General features: G+C 34.7%; 1 protein-coding gene across 1 annotated transcript in view; it reads left to right on the top strand.

Moving 5' to 3' along the window:
* Nucleotides 1-259: 259 nt before the first annotated feature.
* The window catches only part of LOC145256490 (uncharacterized), a 31,992-nt gene continuing 13,503 nt past the window's right edge, over nucleotides 260-18,748 (top strand). The window contains exons 1-7 of the mRNA XM_080115437.1: nucleotides 260-461; nucleotides 4,577-4,724; nucleotides 8,724-8,860; nucleotides 10,779-10,914; nucleotides 13,831-13,935; nucleotides 15,452-15,573; nucleotides 16,983-17,077. Coding sequence (XP_079971563.1) covers nucleotides 309-461; nucleotides 4,577-4,724; nucleotides 8,724-8,860; nucleotides 10,779-10,914; nucleotides 13,831-13,935; nucleotides 15,452-15,573; nucleotides 16,983-17,077 — 896 coding nt within the window. The 5' untranslated portion in view covers nucleotides 260-308. The remainder of the gene's footprint in view (nucleotides 462-4,576; nucleotides 4,725-8,723; nucleotides 8,861-10,778; nucleotides 10,915-13,830; nucleotides 13,936-15,451; nucleotides 15,574-16,982; nucleotides 17,078-18,748) is intronic.

The raw sequence follows: 18,748 nt of genomic DNA, 5'->3' as shown, positions 1-18,748 counted from the left end.
ATATATATATATATATATATATATATATATATATATATATATATATATATATATATATATATATATATATATATATATATATATATATATATATATATATATATATATATATATACACACACACACATACACACATGTGTGTGTGTTTCTTTTTTCTTTTTTTCTTTTAACAAAGAAAAATTAGCATACGTGTGCTTACCATATTTGCATATGTTATACAAGGACTTAATAAGGACTCCAATCTCGTTTGCTTCTGGGTTCGTTGCGTTTACTTTGGCAGGGAAAGTGTAATAGAATCGGCAACAATTATGGGAAACTCCAGAAGTAGTCAACCGTGCGGATCGGAGGATGATAGCGATCTTTTACCCATCGACCATCTCTTCAAACAAGCATACTTTTTCAGGAATTTGACTTTTCAAGATGGACGAGCCAGGGCTTACGCTTACATCGGCGCTCTTAAAGTAATTTTAATTTTTATCTTGTAAACTAATTCTTGAACTCCATTTATCGTTTTCTTAAGATAACTGAAATAATTCCGCATTTTTAATGCAAGTGATTTACTAATTCTCGTATTGTTTATAATCTCACCCTTTCAACCGATGTAATCTACAATCTCCTATTTGTTAGAATTCTCGACTTTTAGCCGAACTCTAGTATCTGTATGCTGTTTCTGTATACAGTTGCCAGACAATGAACACTTTAATTCCAGGGAATGTTTCCTTCCTGCCATGACTAGCTACGAGTATTTCTTACTCGTTTCTAATCCGTGGATTTTTTTTTTTTTTTTTTTTGTTAAAGATCGAAAACAAGCAAACGATGAATCTAGATTCCGACCCTTGAAACTAATTTGTCGGTAACATCACCCATAACATGTTAAGGGGAGAATGAGACCGATGCTGCTGGAAGTGTAAGCTTTTTGCAGTTAAAAAATGCACTTGACGTCAAATTATTTCGCCCGAATATAACCAAGTTAATAGTTCGCATCCAAATCCTGAAACCGTATACGATTTTAATGTAGTCTTATTTGTGATGGCCGGCAATTTTCGGAATTTTATTGCTTGCAAACCATTTAAAGTCCTCAACTTTTGTCAAATAACTAAGTTAGCTTTCATGCTACATGGATCCTTTGTCTAAAACTCTAAAGTGCTATTTTACCCTTAATTTTTCCTCAATTGGCCATCTTTTGATGGCCGACACGGACTGCCTCCATTTTCCAGCAAGCACCGGAGTCAACTTTTTTTTTTTTCAGTTGTGCTGAAAAATACACCATTGTATTTATAAGTTAGTTGTAGCTAAAATATCCCCCCCCCTCCCAAGCATAACCCACTAAACTTTGCTTGCTTCCATAAAAACAGTTTCCGTCTTTAAGGGAAGATCTTAATGTAAATTTTTAAAACGCAAAGAATCCATGTTAGAAAAGTTACCTCGAACTTTAGTGCTTGTGCATTTATTGAACCGCGCTATTAAACAGTTTCAGATTTTTTACTTAATCTCTGTACTTGTTAGGTGAAAGTACAGAAGTTAGACCCCCCCCCTTAGCTTCACGTTATTTCAGTAAAAAGTGTAAGTACCTGAATTTTTGACCATCGTTAAGACTTTACTTAATCATTAACAAAAGGTAAAATATGAAAATGTTACCGAAGGCAAGTATCCGTTTGTATAGGTTTACTTGCGTTTGAACTTAAAGCGTTTTTCTTAAATGTTAAGACAGTTGGCACGAAAAAAAAAAACAGCGGTCTAAAAATATCCAAACTCCACACCTTTCTGAATATGGAACCGTTCTGGCTTTAGGATTTTAGCGAATCCTGAACTAAGATTTTATTACATTAAATTTTATCGATTAAAATGTCTTATCGAATAACTTTAAATCTCATTTTAAAACAAGGACTGCAATGAAAAATTAAATACTCGCTAGATACCCCACTATTAAACGAAGTTAAAATGGGACGTTTACATTTTACAACTTCAGTTCTGAATGTCATTTTTAGTCTTGATTCCTTGGCTGTTTGCAATTAATCACGATTATATAGGCAGACATATTTTTATCTCTCCGCCTGAACGATCCGTTGATGCATATTGAACAATGTTGTTCAATCGAAATCTTAAACTCTTGTATAAAAATATGGCTAAAACGTTTCAGCCTTCGTGAAGGCCGACACTTATATTTGATAAAAACCGTTACACGAAGAAAACTTATAGATATTCCTAGTCCTACAACTTGGGCAGTGTCTGAAGACTGTCACTGGTCACTATTTCGCCACTCGCACACAATCGTTAACGAACGCATTCACAACTTCAGACTTATCGTCTGGCTAAAACTTCATTTCAATATTTGGGTTTGTATTACTGTACACGGATTCGAAAAAGTTGTCAAAACAAATATATAACAAATGTTATCAAAAGCAAGATAAGTTACTTTTCTACCAAACTGGATATATTTTTCGTGTTTTTATTCAATGTAACAGGTTTATTCAGCTCGAAAAACAGTGTTTACCGATGTATTGGAAAACTCAAGATGGCGTCTGATTCTCTTAACACGGTAAGTTTGGGAAAAGGTGTTATAAATAAAAACCCAGATAAAATACTGTTAAAAACTCTCTCAATGTTACCGTGACATAGGTTGACATATATTCGGCGGGTTTTAAATAGTATTTTATAGTTTTTTATTTATAACACCTTTTCCCAAACTTACCGTGTGAAAGAGAATCAGACGCCATCTTGAATTTTCCAATGCATCGGTAAACAGTTTTTCGAGCTGAATAAACCTGTTACATTGAATAAAAACACGGAAAATATATCCAGTTTGGTAGAAAAGTAACTTATCTTGCCTTTGATAACATTTATTTGTTATATATTTGTTTTTTGACAACTTTTTCGAATCTGTGTACAGTAATACAAACCCCAATATTTCCATACACGAATATTGACTCTTGAAACGTTTCAATGAATTATAATTTAGGTGGGAACTTTAAAAATATTACGAATATTTCCTTTTCTGTAAACCTTCCTTTTAAACCTAACAACCCTTGGCATTTGTACTTGAACTACTGTTGGCTTGCCTTTATAACGTCTCATTTTTCTCCTTTGATTATAAAACCTGCAAACGTTTTTACTGAGAATATTTCTGAATCCGGCTCATCCCAAAAATAATTCCATTACAAAACGCCATAAAGTAAACCCTCTAACCGGCGTGAACACGCCCTAAAACTAATACCCCCCCCCACAAACCCTCGCTGTACTTGTCCACCTCCCCGACAAACCCGTTTAGCAACAAAATCCCACCCCTTCACTGTAGAGGTATGTAGATGCCGGGAAGACTTTTACTCTTCTAGTTTCTCTAAGACTGCTAGACTTTGGAATTCCCTCCCTGTTACCTGCTTCCCTGGCTATACTGACATGCAGATGTTCAGATGAACAAGATGTTGGTTTACACTCTATTTAAACATGGTTCTAAATAGACCTTACGTCCCAGTGGCAGTATTGTTTGGAATGAACATGACTAACAAATGTTAACTTGTTTTACTGTGACTACATTTTTGTAGTGATTCTCCTCTTAGGCAACCGAGGTTGTATTGACGTTTGGATATGCGTAGCCTGTAATGAGATCTATATAGCTTTATACACAAGATATAAACAAAGACTTGCTTTATATATTCAAGCGTGCAATTTTCAAACTCTGAAAAACTAGAAAAATATTATGGTGGAACCTGTTTAATCCTGGCTATGGTGAATGGCATGTGGTTGTCCTAAGATTTCTGTCTAACTACACTCGCACGCGTGGTAAGCGAAAAGCTTAGCACTCTAAATCCTGCACGGCCGATACATCGGCTCTAACAACATGGCTAAAATGTTTCAGCCTTCTAATACGTAATCGGATAATTTTGCTAACCGCATAGTCTCCTTTGCTCATTATTGCTTAACCGGGTCCGGCTCCAAAGGGTTCTGATGAACTAGAACGGTAATGCACCATTTTATGTCCTTTTTACAAATATTAAACTCCAGATATAATGCTGATTCTTATGTCTAGAATCTAGACATTGATTCTAGAAAATGTCTCGCATTAAAGAATCTTGGAACTCAGTTTAAAGAAATCCTGTTTGGCAACGATGCATCAAATTCGATGCAAATCTGATTCCCCCCCCCCGAACGTTGTGCTCGTATATCCCTGAAGACCATTTCAGAATTAAAGACTCCAACTTGGAGTATTTTAATTCTCATTAACCTTTTATACACGACACGTTGACACAACTTGCTCGTTACTTCCAAGTTAAGCAACGTTGAGCCTGATCAGTACTAGATGAGTGACCATTTGGGAATACCAGACGCTGTATGTCGGACCTCATCTCCCCATAGCTAAATCACAAAACATCCGACTCCATTTTCATTACTATGACTCTCTAATCGAGCAATTATATACTCCTGATGCAATGTACAATACAGATTGTCAAGGGTGAGTTCATATAGAAACGTTTTAATTTGAACAAAATAAAATAAGCATCAAGTGCGCTAGAGAACTCAAATAACAACGTAATAGGAAAATAAACAAATTTTACTTGTTCGAAATTTATTTTTGTAGGTATTGGAAAAAGTTAATATCTTGCCGAACGTGAAACGTGTATGTGGTGTTGGAACTGGCGCCGTCGTAGCCGCTATGCTTGCGTGTAAACTTTCTTGCGATGAAATACAACATATACTTGCTCCGATTTTGAATGAGTTGGTCGTTGGTGAGATTTTAATCTTAATTTTTTCTTTTACTTTGTTACGACCGAAATGATTTTTTTTTTTTCTGCATGATTTTCCTTAATTCCGGTTGAATTGCTCGTTTATCCTTTGAAGTTTCGGCACTTGTGCATCATCAGTAATTTAGACCTTTACGTGGGACAGACCCTATCCAAAAATGTCACTTGCGCATAACTTAGGTTGTAACAATTCGGTCCCTCCAATTACTTTTAAAAACTAAGTCTTAACGGTTTAAAAAAAATTTAACGGAAATTTAACTTTTGGGTACTTGTTAGGATAGTTGCAGATCGATTTTTAAATTTGGTTTTAAGCAAAGTGTCATGTTAAATAGTAATATATCCAAAAAATTACGAAAATAGGACTACTCTTAGTAAAAAGATTAATCATTATGGTCTGGAACAGTACGTCAGGCATTAAAGTGGCGAAAGAGATGAGTATGTCTTTGTATTGTGAATCTTCAAGGTTTTCACATTTCGGGGAAAATATTCTATTTTTTTTTCATTAAATTATAACTAATTGTTTACTCGAATTTTCCAAAGACTTTGGATACAATTTTCGACATGACTTTTATTTTTCTTGGAGCCATTTAAAAAATTTAACACGCTTCTATCGTTTTAAGCGTTCTTATTGAAATGTCAAATAACTGCACAAGTGCCAGTGTTGACAAACTTATCTGCCTATGCGAAAAGCTAAGCGAAAACACGAATTGAAAATTCAAACTAAAATAGAACTGAAAAATGAACGTGTATCCATGTTACCGTGCTATTTTCAACTGAAATTAGTTTTACGATATTTGTTGGATGAAAGTACAGGATAGTTACTAAATATCCTACCTTCCTATGTTTAGAATGGGTTTTTAAATATTTCAGCACGGTGGCAAGTTCCATATTTTGGTAGGGTTAAGATTATTTCCGTATTTTGAATAAAAATTCTAAAATGCTGCAAATTTTTTAAAAATTTAGATTGTTGCAATTGTTTCCGGTTTGGTGTTTTAATTTTTTAAACTCTTCCGCAGTATCGGCTCCAGTAAAAATATGTCAAGCTGCCTCGTTTCTTGTACAACTTTTACGTTTTGTAAAAATACATCTGTAAAATTAATCCGTGTATTAATTCGACCGGAAGTAAAATAATCCGATGTCTAACAAAAATGAGTTGTACTTCCGGGTGCCTAAAGTATAATTGATCCACTTTGTGTATCAACCCCCCCCCCATGAGGATAGTGTAATCTCGATTGTCACATCTAATTAACAATTACAAAATATTTTCCAAAATTAAGAATCTTACATCTTTGTTTTACATAAATGAGCTACAGGGACTGCCAAAATTTAATTTCGTAACACCATGTAATTTTATTATAAAAATGTTTTGTACCATTTAAAGGGTAAAATAAACCAGTAATTTAAATTTTTTTTTTTTTTTTTTTTTTTTTTTTTTATCAAACGAAAATGAAATTGCGAAACGAAAATCGTATTTACATAATTGGCGCTTTAAAATAATGTTCCCATGTAGTAGACATTCCGAACATGAAAACCTACCCGTATTTAAATCTAGTAAAAATCAACTAATGGTCAGATTTTGACATTTTCGATTCTTATCTATTTTAGAATGAAATTACATAAAATGCAGTTTTCGTAAAATATACGAGGGGAAATATTTTTGTAGTGCATCTTCCTCCCCCCTCCCCATATTTTTTTTTTAAATTTAAACAATATATTTAAATCTCAATTTCGATTTATTATGAAGCACGAGTTCAAGTAAAAAAATTTTTTTAATTTAAATACATATTGAACAAAAATTTACCTTGTAAGTTGCAATTAAAAAATTGATATAAACTTGCTATTAATCTTTTTTCGAATTAATATACTATAATCAGTTGAATTGCCAAGAAACTTCATAAAAAAATTTTTTTAAAAGATTAAGACTATTAAATTCCATTATTTCAAAATGTTCCGTTACAACAGATTTTTAATTAAATTTTTTAAATATTAAGTTTTAATATAAACCTGACTCTTGTCAGGTATTTTATCGCCAGATTAAAACCAATTTGAAAATATTACACATTTTGTAGCCCCCCCCCCTCATATTTTGTTTGTCTCTTACCGAACAAAATATGGAACCGCGTAGGTAACCAAATTAACATTCAGTAACACCGTATTTCTTTATTTAATATAAAGATGTTTATAATAAGCATTAAACTGTTAATCTTAAAACAAAATTAAAGATTAATTGCAGTTTGAAGATAAACAAAGGCTTTAAAAATCATTGTCGCTTCTGCTTTTCCATAGTTCATAGTTAACACAAATCTGACGTCACGGAAACATGCGGTCCATTTTTCACAATCGTTTGGCAGTCCCTAATGAGCTAGATTTAATTTTATGAAGTTTCCAGATTCATCGATTAGAAAAACGTGCGATTTTGGCCACGCCTGAACTCCAAAACATTAAATCTGGAAACTAAAGATGGGTGCTGGACAAGAAGCTTCAAGGGCATAACATTAAAAACGATGGAGATTTGGTTAGTATATACAAAACAGTTGAGATATCTGCTTTCATCCACCAGAAGTCCCAGGAAAACGCAGTTTCAATAACTTGAATAATCGAATCTTTCTCGGTGTCACCTAGTCTCTTAGGTTCTCGCTGTTCACATGACACGCCTTAACCTGTGCTCGGGTGATTTAATCTGGGACTAAGTACAGGAATTTCCTAGATGTGTCCATTGTCTCTTTTAATGGAAAGAAATGTTGTTCGGGATTGAATGAGGCTCACTATTTTTTTTTCATAGCACCATACTTTTTATTGCTTCCTCTTCCCGTTTCGCACCCCCACCCCCACCACAGCTTTCGGAATAAGCTGAAACGTCTACCACTTGGAGGTGGGGTTATGTAAATAACCGGGGACCATTTCCCGTTGTCTTACCTGAAGAATTTTATACATACGATTTAAATATAAAAACTGGAAATTATTGGAATTTTAAGGTTATGACCTTTTGAACTTTCTAGGAGTGTGCTTAGATATTCTGGAATATCTTGTCTTCCTAGGAAAATTTTACATGATACACTTAATGTAGATTCTCTCCCTTTTTTTTAGGAAGGAGGCATACGCCTAGTTTTATATACAGACTAGCTGGCAGCCCGACTTTGCCCGGTCGTAAAATACGCTTAAGCATTTTAATTGATACAGATTGCGTATGTATTATAGAATCGATCTAATGAACAAAGCTTCTTTCTTAGAACTGCACGCCTGTGGAACTCTGTTCCGTCTACCTGCTTCCCTCCGGACTACAACTTGGATGTCTTCAAGTCCAATGTTAACAAATTCCTAATGAACCGCCCCCTTAATTAAACACTTCATCAAATCTCCACACTAACGTAATGTACTTGCAATAACCCTTATCCTTGAGTGGCTTCCGGGCCTTGATAAGTGGTGATCACTGTAAAAAAAAAAAAAAAAAAAAAAAAAAAAAGTCTTATGAGAAATTTTCCCGGTAGACTAATTTGCAAAAATATCGTTCATCAAATTCCATCTGTTTGTTTACAATATCACATCAGCTGATACCTGGGCTTGAAGACGAATGCCCTGGAAAAGTTACTTCTGATTGTTTTAAAATAGGTAAACGAAGAAATGATTTGCGGCGATTGTAAATGGTACCTAATCGTTAAATTGTACTCAATAAGAATTTTTTTTAAATAAAAATAGAGGTACACTGATTTGTTGTTTTTTTATCTCGCTTGTCCGGTGTAACAATTCCTAAAAAAAGAATTTTTTAACAGACTATTCTATACTTATGGGATGAATTTCTTTACAAAACATCTTAGAGCATTGCCAGACATAAATTTAGTGCGAAATTTGAAAAAGATTCCGAAACAGCTGATCGTATGAAGGAACTCTGAAATCGTGACTTTTATATAAGATATCAATCTTCATTGCTAAAATGTCAACAATGAATCGCTCTACTTAAACAATTAACAAATGCATTTTTTTAAGGTGATCCAACGAGTTACGAAGACTACAAGCCGAGGCTTGTGAAGGAACTGGGTTGGAACCCAGGCAACAAACTCTACGAAATGCTTGGTGATATTTTTGCCAAAAAATATGGTAATCCTGACCTTACTTTCATGCAGGTAAGTACAAAGATTTTTTGATTTTTTTTTTTTTTTTTTTTTTTAACATTAAATGAAAATCATTCTTTTCACACGATCGCATGCTTGTTGCATTTGAGCGACCAAACAAATCTATTTTTACATCCGTGCACGGTTTGGTCTTTATTTGATCGTCGCTTTTCATGTGTAGCCGTTCATCTGTATTGTTGCATTGTCTAGTGGTTGCTAATCGGCTCTTTATCGGCTAATAAAAACTTGTACATGGATAAATGTTGCGGTTCCAAAGGTCTTATTGAACTTATTTTTCAAAAGGGGCGGACTAAAATGAATATCTTCGAAAAGATGGGCTAAATTTTATTCTTGATTAGTCTTAAATATTTGGTTATTTCTCGATGAAATCTTAGAATTCTAGGGTCGGCACATCTGGTCTGGCTGCTTCTACGTCACGCACTTCAAAAACTGCCCCCAACACGTGATATATTATGTAATATTGACACTTATTTCTTGCATTTGTTTTTAACTGGCCATAATTTTCGCCTCCACACTAGGTGCAAAGAGTCTATTTCCGTTTGCTGCCAGGTTATCCTAACAGTTAATGGAACCCTCACCAAAACTCATACTAGTTAACATCTCTATTTAATGGTGTAGGGGCCCCAATATATATTTTCTGTTGCTGGAACTTTCTTTGGATCATCTAAATCACTTTGCATGTTTGTAATGCATGTGAATTAGACTTGAAAGCTTTTTGTGAGAAAGTCATGAAGTTGGATCAGAAGAGGGTTAGTTTTCCTATTTACGTTCATGGCACTAATTTTATAACTCCTACCGGAAGGGATTTCCTTGTATGTTGGTAACTGATTAATCTTTTCTAAAACTCTTGCTAACTGACTGTTGGGATCGTAATTAACAATATTCCATAACCTCTATACTAGACTTAACTCTGATTTACCTATTACCTGGTGACGTTAAACTTCTGCATTTAATAAAATGCTGGAAACTAGAAATATATCTGATCTGGAGTTTGGCTACACAGAACTCATTTCGTCCACTTAAGATGTTTCTTCATTATGTTCCTGTTTATGGTTAGGATTCCGTTTTCTAAATGTAACAAATGTCGGGCAGGTACATAGCTCTCTGGGATAGGATTTTATTCCTAGATTGAGATTCTCCTTTTCAAGTAAACGCTGTCTGGCTTTTCTAGGTAGGTCCCAGCAAGATAGATGCATTTATCAGATGACAAGGGGGGAGGCCGGTTGGCTCTCTGGGCACCTGCCATTTTAGTTTTTCTGGGGTCTGACAGGAGGATAAGCCTTCGGAACCTAGGTTATTGGACTCATTGAATAAGACTAGTAAATAAGCTGGCATCACCATTTCTTAAAAATGGTCTTGTGTAAGCCTGTTGCTCTTTACTAATGCATATAAAAGCGAAGATAATATCAGATCTTTAACCATAGATTCGAGTAATGTCTTTAGAATCATCTTGCAGGGTGCAGATTTCGGGAGTACCCTGAAAAACGGCCACTAGGTTCTGTTGGTTAGCAGAGAACCGTGGAAATGAAGACGTCACTTTATCCTTTTTCTCACCCTCCTGAACATTTAAACTTTTTGCAATGATGCCGGAAGTTAGGTGGTTTCATACTTCTAGTATAATGCCATATTAAACTTTTAACATGTTACAGCATGCCGTATACAATTTGCTTATATTCGTTGAGATGCAGTCAGATAACGATAAAAAGCGATGCAACACTCGTTTCAAACTTCATGTGCATATTTTGGAAGAGTGTGGTACTCATGAGCAGATTCTCTGCTTGCGCTTGCACCATTGCAAAACATTGCACGTTCTTAGATCTAATAGCCTAAAAGTAGTTTGACCATGTATGCATGTCTTTGTTAACAATTTGATCTTTTCGTGAATTTTTGAAATTGTTTCCCATTTCAGCTGCACGATCAAACGTATGTTGAATTCTGTGTCGTGGTTACAAATGTTAATTCGATGCGAGCTGAATACTGGCACAAGAAAACCACGCCCGACATGATTGTCCGCGAGGCTCTTTACATGTCATTGTCTCTTCCAGGTAATTCAGTTTTCACCTAAAATCTTGGTATTCCCTCTAAAGGATTTCCGACTTCCTTTTCTTGCTCTCCCCAAACAAGGCATGGTGCCACTTGGATGTGAAGGGCTGTTATTTGGCCCTGTCTACAAGGACATTATGTAGGTAGCAAAATGTCTGGTATATATTAAACTTTAACTTCTGCATGTTAGTGAAGTCGGAAGCTGACTGGGAGGGAGTTCCAAAGTCTTAGTTTGATGGAAGAAACTAGAGTAGAAGACCTTAGATCTTCAGTGAAGGGATGGGACTTTGCTGCTAGTTGGTTAATCTGGGCTATTTACGTCGGAGCAAGTACTATGAACTTGTCAATGCATTCCATCAAAATACTTGTAAAACAGGCACAGGGATTGCAGTGATGGGACAGGAGTTGGAGTCGGGTTGATAGTGTGGGATCTATTTGTTTTAAACATCCTCAACATATTAAACTTAACGTCCTATGACTATTGTAATTGATTTATTGAACTAAATGTGCGATTTCCAATATTGGAGGGAAGTCTGAAAGGGGGAGGGGGTGTACTATTACCAATTGTTTGATATAATCTCAAGAGACCAGACTGGCAAGAGATTATCTAAAACCAAATATTTTAATGTGTGCATATAGTGTTGGATTCGTAAAGGATAGTAATCTTGTAGAAAGTATTAAATATGAGTTCAATGAATAGCAGAGCAAAAATGATTCTTCAAGAAAAATGACAAAGATCAGTCGTATCTCTTACATTTATTTCTACTGTACAAGCTCCTCTTCAGATGAGTAGGCTGCAACTTAACCGAATGAGAAACCTGCCATCCTCTTGGAAGAGGCTTGGGATACAATGCGATCGCTTCTCGGCCACACTCCAACCTAATGTGGGTTAATACTTGACTTATCTAAATCCGACCTATTTTAGTCCGAGCTCCAATCTATGGTCCCCCTTTGCCAATCTTTCACGAAAGACACCAGTCTGGCTGAAACCACTGTCGGTAATCCCCCCTACCTTATCTGTGCCTAAATCAAAACGTGGATTCAATGAACAAAGCTTAGAAGTGCACACCTGTGGAACTCCCTTCCGTTTGCCTGTTTCCTACCTGATTACAACTTGGATGTCTTCAAGTCCAAACAAATTCCTGATGAAGCGCCCCCTTTAAGTAAGACACTTTATCAAATCTCCAATACTAACGATTACTACAATACTATCCCATTGATTACTGTACATGCAATAACCCTTATTCCCGAGTGGCTTCCGGGCCTTGATAAGTGGTGACCTCCATGTAAAGAAAAAATAAATAAATAAAAATAAAAAAATCGTTTGGATGTACTGTATTTTTAATCTCCTTAACCCCCAAGATGACAGGTAGGCTTTTCATTCAACCAGCCTACTCATCAGAAGCTCAACCTGTTGAGTTGAAACAAATTCATAACTGACTTATATTTAGCTTGCCTATAAGTCGTATTCCTGTTCAATTTGATTAATATATACAAAAGTCTGTTCCACAAGTAGACTTTAACACTGAAAACGAACTCTTATAATTTTATTCCTGCAAAATTTATACATATTCAAAAGGAATCGATATTCAAGAAGCAATCTCGTATTGCATTAAATCTATTAGCTCTCCATTTTTAATGGAAACTAATGACTTTAAGAATCCTACTTAGAAATCTTATAAAGTTAATTTTAATTTACATTTAATTTTTAATTAGTATAACCAGAACAGCTGCGTTTAAAAATTAAGCTAAAATTTTATTTCCGTTTGAATTTCATAGTCGACTGCTATGCTTCCAAAAACCCAAAATATGGTCAACTTTCAGGAAAATCGTAACCACTTGAGAAATGTCTTAAATCTTCAATCTTCTGGGGTGGACGTTTGGAGAAATTGAGGTGGAAAATATTTGAAAAATTTGGTCACAAAGAAAGCAAATCCAAATGAAGCAGAAAGAAAAAGGGTAGCAATTAAAGCCACTTGCTTTTTAATGTTCATCCTAATTACATCTTCATGTAAAAATCCAAAAGGAAGAGTAAGCTCGCATTTCAAATCTATAATATATTACAAGTTATACATTTAAAAAAAATACTTCAATTAAAATTGATGGGACGATTCCAATACAATTAAATTCATATCTTAATATCTAAGGTTATTTTTCACGATTACCTTAAAAACGCAGTAAATGTGCAAAATTTTTCAAATGTAAAAATTTCTAGGAAGGGCGTTTTTTTTTGTTTTTTTTTTTACTCACTGGGAGTTTAAAAATCATTTTATCAGTGATACCATCAATAGATTTTGCTTTTTACACAAGTAAAACGCCAATTCAAAATCACTTAGCATCGGAAAATAGGCATAAAATTTTGATGCCCCCTTCCCTTCTAAAAGTTCCGATGAATCGTCCTAGTACTAATTTACATGTATGGTCGCAATGTTTGTATAAAATATTTGAAGAAAAATTTATTTTTGCTTCCATTATTGTCCCCCCCCCTTACTCTCTCTTTCTCTCGATAAAGGGATTGGATCTAGTAATTCACTCCCCCTTCGTTTGTTCACTAAATAACCACACCTTGAATTTGTTTAAATCTTGCACATTAGTCATGGTGAAAGTATATTTTCCCATTGTGGAATGGGGCCCAGCATGCTCTGCTTATTTAACCTTCAGGAAATAACGACACTCGACACAGACGAAATCAGTATTAACATGAAATAAACATGTTGCCCTGCAGACTGCAAGTGATAAACAGTTCAAATCCTGCTGGATGTGTTGCCTTCATGTTAACATGAGCCCTTCCCTTACCTTTTCCAGGATTCCATTTTAAGTAAATGCTAAAATAAAACTTGCAAAAAAAAAATGATTAACTTTCAATGACTTGTTTAAAATGGTTGCCAAAATTTTCATGTGATTAATTTTTATTTCAGGAATGTTTCGTCCGAGACTTAGCTCTAAATATTCTTCTGAAGAGACGCAATCTGTTTATCTGACTGGCAGCTTACTTTGCAGCAACCCAATACACGCATTTGATGGTACGTTTTTTTTGTTTTAATTTGATTTTCATATTTACATTGTAAAACTTTTTTTTTTTTTTTTTTTTTTTTAATGAACTACAGACGAGTTAATATTTAGTCAGGATTTATTTGCAGAGAAAAATATCAGTTTGCCCTGACAAACCCCCTGTATAGAAATCTTAAACCTCCGAGGACAGTGTCTAGTAGGCATTAAGTTTCTTTGTTTGCTAATAAACCGGTTAACATTTTTTATATCTTAAGTTAAAGACTAACGGATACTACACGTCTCACCTTAAATGAGCATTGAAGTTAAAATACTTTGTTTTCATGGGATTTTGCTTGGTGGGCAATCGCTTAGAGATGGTCATATGAAGATATACAATGCTGTGAAGGTTAGACAAGGCTTAGTGTGGGTTTGAAAGATTTCATAGTTAAAACTGGATTTGAACTGTAACATTACTATTGACACGTAATTTAGCAGCGGCATCTAGTCAAATATGAAAATGACTGAGCCAGTGCAGTGATCTTGCAGAGGAAAAGGGAAGTGGAGATTATTTTTTGGAACCATGTTTGGCAAGTGACGAAGTATGCTGGCATGAGGTACTGGAGAGGACATATCATGAGAACTTTTTTTTTTTTTTTGTTAAAATGAGGAAATTACCATTTCCTACATAAATAATATAAAATTTTAGAAATTCTAGGTTTCACTCCACATGACTATAGACGCTAAGTCATTTAAGTTATTAAATCAGCTAAGTTGGGTCGATCTTTCAACCATTAGGTTGGTGTAAAAATGTTTTGATCAACTATATAATAAATATATATATATATATATATATTATATAGTTGATCAAAAACATTTTTGCACCAACCTAATGACTCCAGCCAATTTCCTGGGATAAAATCCGGTGGTAAGGAATTTCCTGAAACAAACCTATTGCAAACTCCCTCACAAAAACTGACACTTGGTAAATATTTTCTGATTAAAGAAATAGATTTTCTCAAACTATTACCCGGTGACAAAAAATTGGTAACAAAGAACTCGACTTTTTTTTTTTTTTTTTTTTTTTTTTTTCATTTGATCTATTCAATAAATTTTTTTATCTTAATGTATTTTTTCAATGTTATATACTCATAAACATTATCTTGCATGTAACCAATGTTGTGATGGAAGTTTTAACATGCCAGTGCAAGAGGAACATTCAAAACGCTCCATGCATGGTTTGGAGTACCGTTAATAAATGCCTTCTAAAACTAAGTCGTTAAGTTTCTTTTGCTTCTTTGCAAGACTTTTCATATACAATAAGCATACTTAATTAAGTTGCAGAACTCGGCAAACCTGTGTCATTAACCATTTATAGCATTTTTATTTTTATAACCAATTAATAATCTGATTACCATTTTGGTAATCGGGAGAAACATTACTAAACTTCAGTAATTTTTTTCAAATCGTAAATGTATAGACTGACTGGGTAGTAAGGAATTTTGACAACTTATATATATATAATTTTTTTTTTTTTTTTTTTTTTCCTAGGTTGGTGGTTGTCCGTTGATCCAAACAGTGATTTCTTCATGAAATGGTCAGTCGTTCCACAAAGTACGACTGACCCAGAAAGATTCCATTACTGGAATGGTAAAAGCCTTGGGTTTGTCTTCGTAAGTAACATTTGTTAGGCCACTTTACTTTAACAATAATCCAAAACCATCTAGAGTAATTTCCCTTGGGTTATACTAATGAATGGATGCGCTCTCCTCTCCTGGAAGTCGGTGCTGTAGACGATATTTCACACTAAAGCTGTAAAGTATTCGTCCATGTAGGAAATTTAAAATGGTTTTCTGGCTGGCCTTTGATATATCTTACAAAATCCCCATATATTGTATTGTGGAGTACCAAAACGTCATGTAGTGGGGTGATGCTCGAGTGTGTATACGTCTTGAATGTCTATGGGGTTCTTCACTATCTGAACCATGATGTCTGTCTTTTTCTTAATGCTTACATGATTGTCTGGTGCATTGTACATTTTTTTCCTCTGAATTGATTCCAGACCATCTTGGGAGCTGGATCCTGTTGGAAAGATTTCAAACGATCCAAGACTGATTGATTGAATCTTATTTCACTTCCCAGGTGTCAATACAGAATGTTTCCATTTTGAGACACCTCACCTCCTTCCCAGTGGGAGGGGGAAGACTATCCATTAACCTATCCACTTTGTTTAACGTCTGAATTCCAACTCTACGATCTGTCCAGCTAACAGAACACATGACCAATGACATGTCACTTCCGGTCAGCTGTTTTAGACCTTCCGGTGCAAACCTTAGTTTGACAAGGTCTTTGTTTTGATAACTTTATCAACAGTTCACATCTCTTATTTCTAATTATAGATATCTAAATAGATGCACCAATAATTAAACTGACAAATAACAGAATTGCTCTAATTGCCAACTATATAATACTTTGATGTCAAGATGGTATGGCATGCCGACCAGAGTAAACACTACTTTCAATGTTAAATGAACTCCTTTCTGGTAGCAGTCAGATTCTAGCGAGTATCAATGTTAAACTCGCTGAATGTAGCTTTTTTTTTTTTTTTTTTTTTTTCGGAGATGCCGATCTTGTATTAGAGGCTTCTGTTCAAAATTCTATAGGTTTGAGTTTGATAAAAACCAACCTTAAGGCCAGCGGTTACATCAGCTACAACAAATAACCATTCAAATAAACTTTGAATCCTCACTTAAACTCATTTGGGAACGTAGTTATTTACTCTTGCTCCTAGGTCCCCCTCTTGTGTGGTAATGTTAGTGCTACCCAATCAGCTTGTCTGAAGATGCCGGCTTCCTGACAAATGCTCCAAACAGGTTGAGTTTTGTCACTCATGTTCTGCAAAGTTAAAAATAATCTAAGCATAAATCTGGACACCATGGATAAATATTTGAAAACCTAGTAACTTTTCCAAATAATTACTGAATTCGGCATTCAACCCCTCTGGAGGGAGTTGAATGCTGTAAAACTGACATGCAAAGACTTAATTCTGAAATTAATCCTGAATGTTAATTTTCTTTTCCAGCTCAACAAACGTGATGAAACTATCTACCCTGCATTTGTCGACCGCCTCACTAAAGCTGGTGCAGTAGACAGCATTCCAGACACTGAAGCTGGAAAGTAAGTTTGTGTTGGAACTATGAAGTGATTTGTTCACATTACATTTCAAATCCTGCAAGTTAGTCAAAGCAGTGGGAAGTGGAGAGGGAATTTCACTTGTTACATGATAAGGGCTGTCTCCTTTTCATGCAAGTATAAAAATAGATTACTTAAAATGAAAATAAAATGAGAGCAGAAATCGAACCTTAGATATAAGTTTTAAAGAATAGGTTTAAATGGAATGTCCAGTGAATTGTTAATTCTGATGAAATAAATAATTAACTATTCATTGTTAAAAGAATGTGGATAATAAAATATGGGTTAAATCAATTAGATATGCAGGTTGAATTCTTTTGTGGAAATAACAAAAATAGGTTATTGGGAAATCATAATGTCGGAAACGTGCAGTCGTGTATGTTGGTGGCACGTGAGTTTGGTCACGTTGGCCGGACATGCATGGATTTCTCAATATAGGAAGTGAGTTAGTTGGAGTTGGTGAGAAACTCAGGGAGTTTGAGATCGACAGACATGGGTTTCAATCGTCTAGAAGCGAGACGATCACATTTTGAAACTTAATATGTGAACCTTTGAATTCCTGAATGCAAAGCCACCAACCGGTTCAAGTGGAAGAATAAATGTTCGGAGTGTTTTATAACTCCGTCTCCTGTGTCCATCATTACATGAAAAAGGTATTGTCTATTTATGTGTAAAAACTATTTGAAATTCATCATCTAAAAATATGTGTTAGAAAGTAAATGTGTCTATTTGTTATACAAACACTCACATTCATACGAACTGTCAAAGCATAAATGCCAACCTGTCAATCCATCGGCATAAATGCAAACCTCTCGATTATCGGTCTATCTAGATAGCGAATCACCTCAAAGTTTATTTATATGTACACTCACTCTCTTTATATCTACGTGTTAATGATCCCATCTCTCCCAATATGAACACTTACATGAACACTCCTAAGACTCATCTTAAGACTCATATCTTTAACAAGAACACTTAATATGGAAACAAAAGAACATACATTATCCTTACAAATAAGAACACATCGAAATGTATAACGTAACACACTGTCTAACAGTTTGAGCAGTGAAACTAATTTTTCCGGCATCTACGAACCTCAACAGTGAAGGGGTGGAATTTTGAGTTAGTTGGGACTCAAGTGCAAGGAGTTCATCAGCACATGCCATTAAAGTACTTGCAAAACGGGTACAAGAATGTAACATTGCTGTTTTAAGTTTTTGAAATTAGGATTTACATTATTTGGCCTATTCTCATCTGGAGTGGTATAGAGCTTACTCTGATAAGCTTCAGTTGTAAAAGCTAAATTCTAAGGTTAGTTTAAATTTTTCGTATGGATGACACCAAAAATGCAATTGTAAATTACTTGCTCATATCCAAGTCATCACGTTCTGCATATTGGATGACTACACTTTCTGAATTGCTGAAAAAGTGAATAGAACATTAATACAAAGAATCAATGTAAGTAATGCTTTCAGTACATCTATAAGTGAACGTGTTTGTCTGTACATTTCCCTATGCAATAACTCTGTCAATTTTAAGTCTACAGACTCAAAATTTGATATACAGGGTACTGAGATTTTGGAAAATTTCTAATCCGTTTTCGGCCATAAATTTGGCTGTTAAGGGGTCAAAGTTTAATGATTTGACCTTTTAAAA

Source organism: Euprymna scolopes, chromosome 32, assembly GCF_053919585.1.
Source record: "Euprymna scolopes isolate OS-2025 chromosome 32, ASM5391958v1, whole genome shotgun sequence".
In the NCBI taxonomy this organism is placed as follows: domain Eukaryota; kingdom Metazoa; phylum Mollusca; class Cephalopoda; order Sepiida; family Sepiolidae; genus Euprymna; species Euprymna scolopes.
Note: the sequence above shows the minus strand (reverse complement) of the source record. Positions and strands in the feature narration are given on the sequence as shown.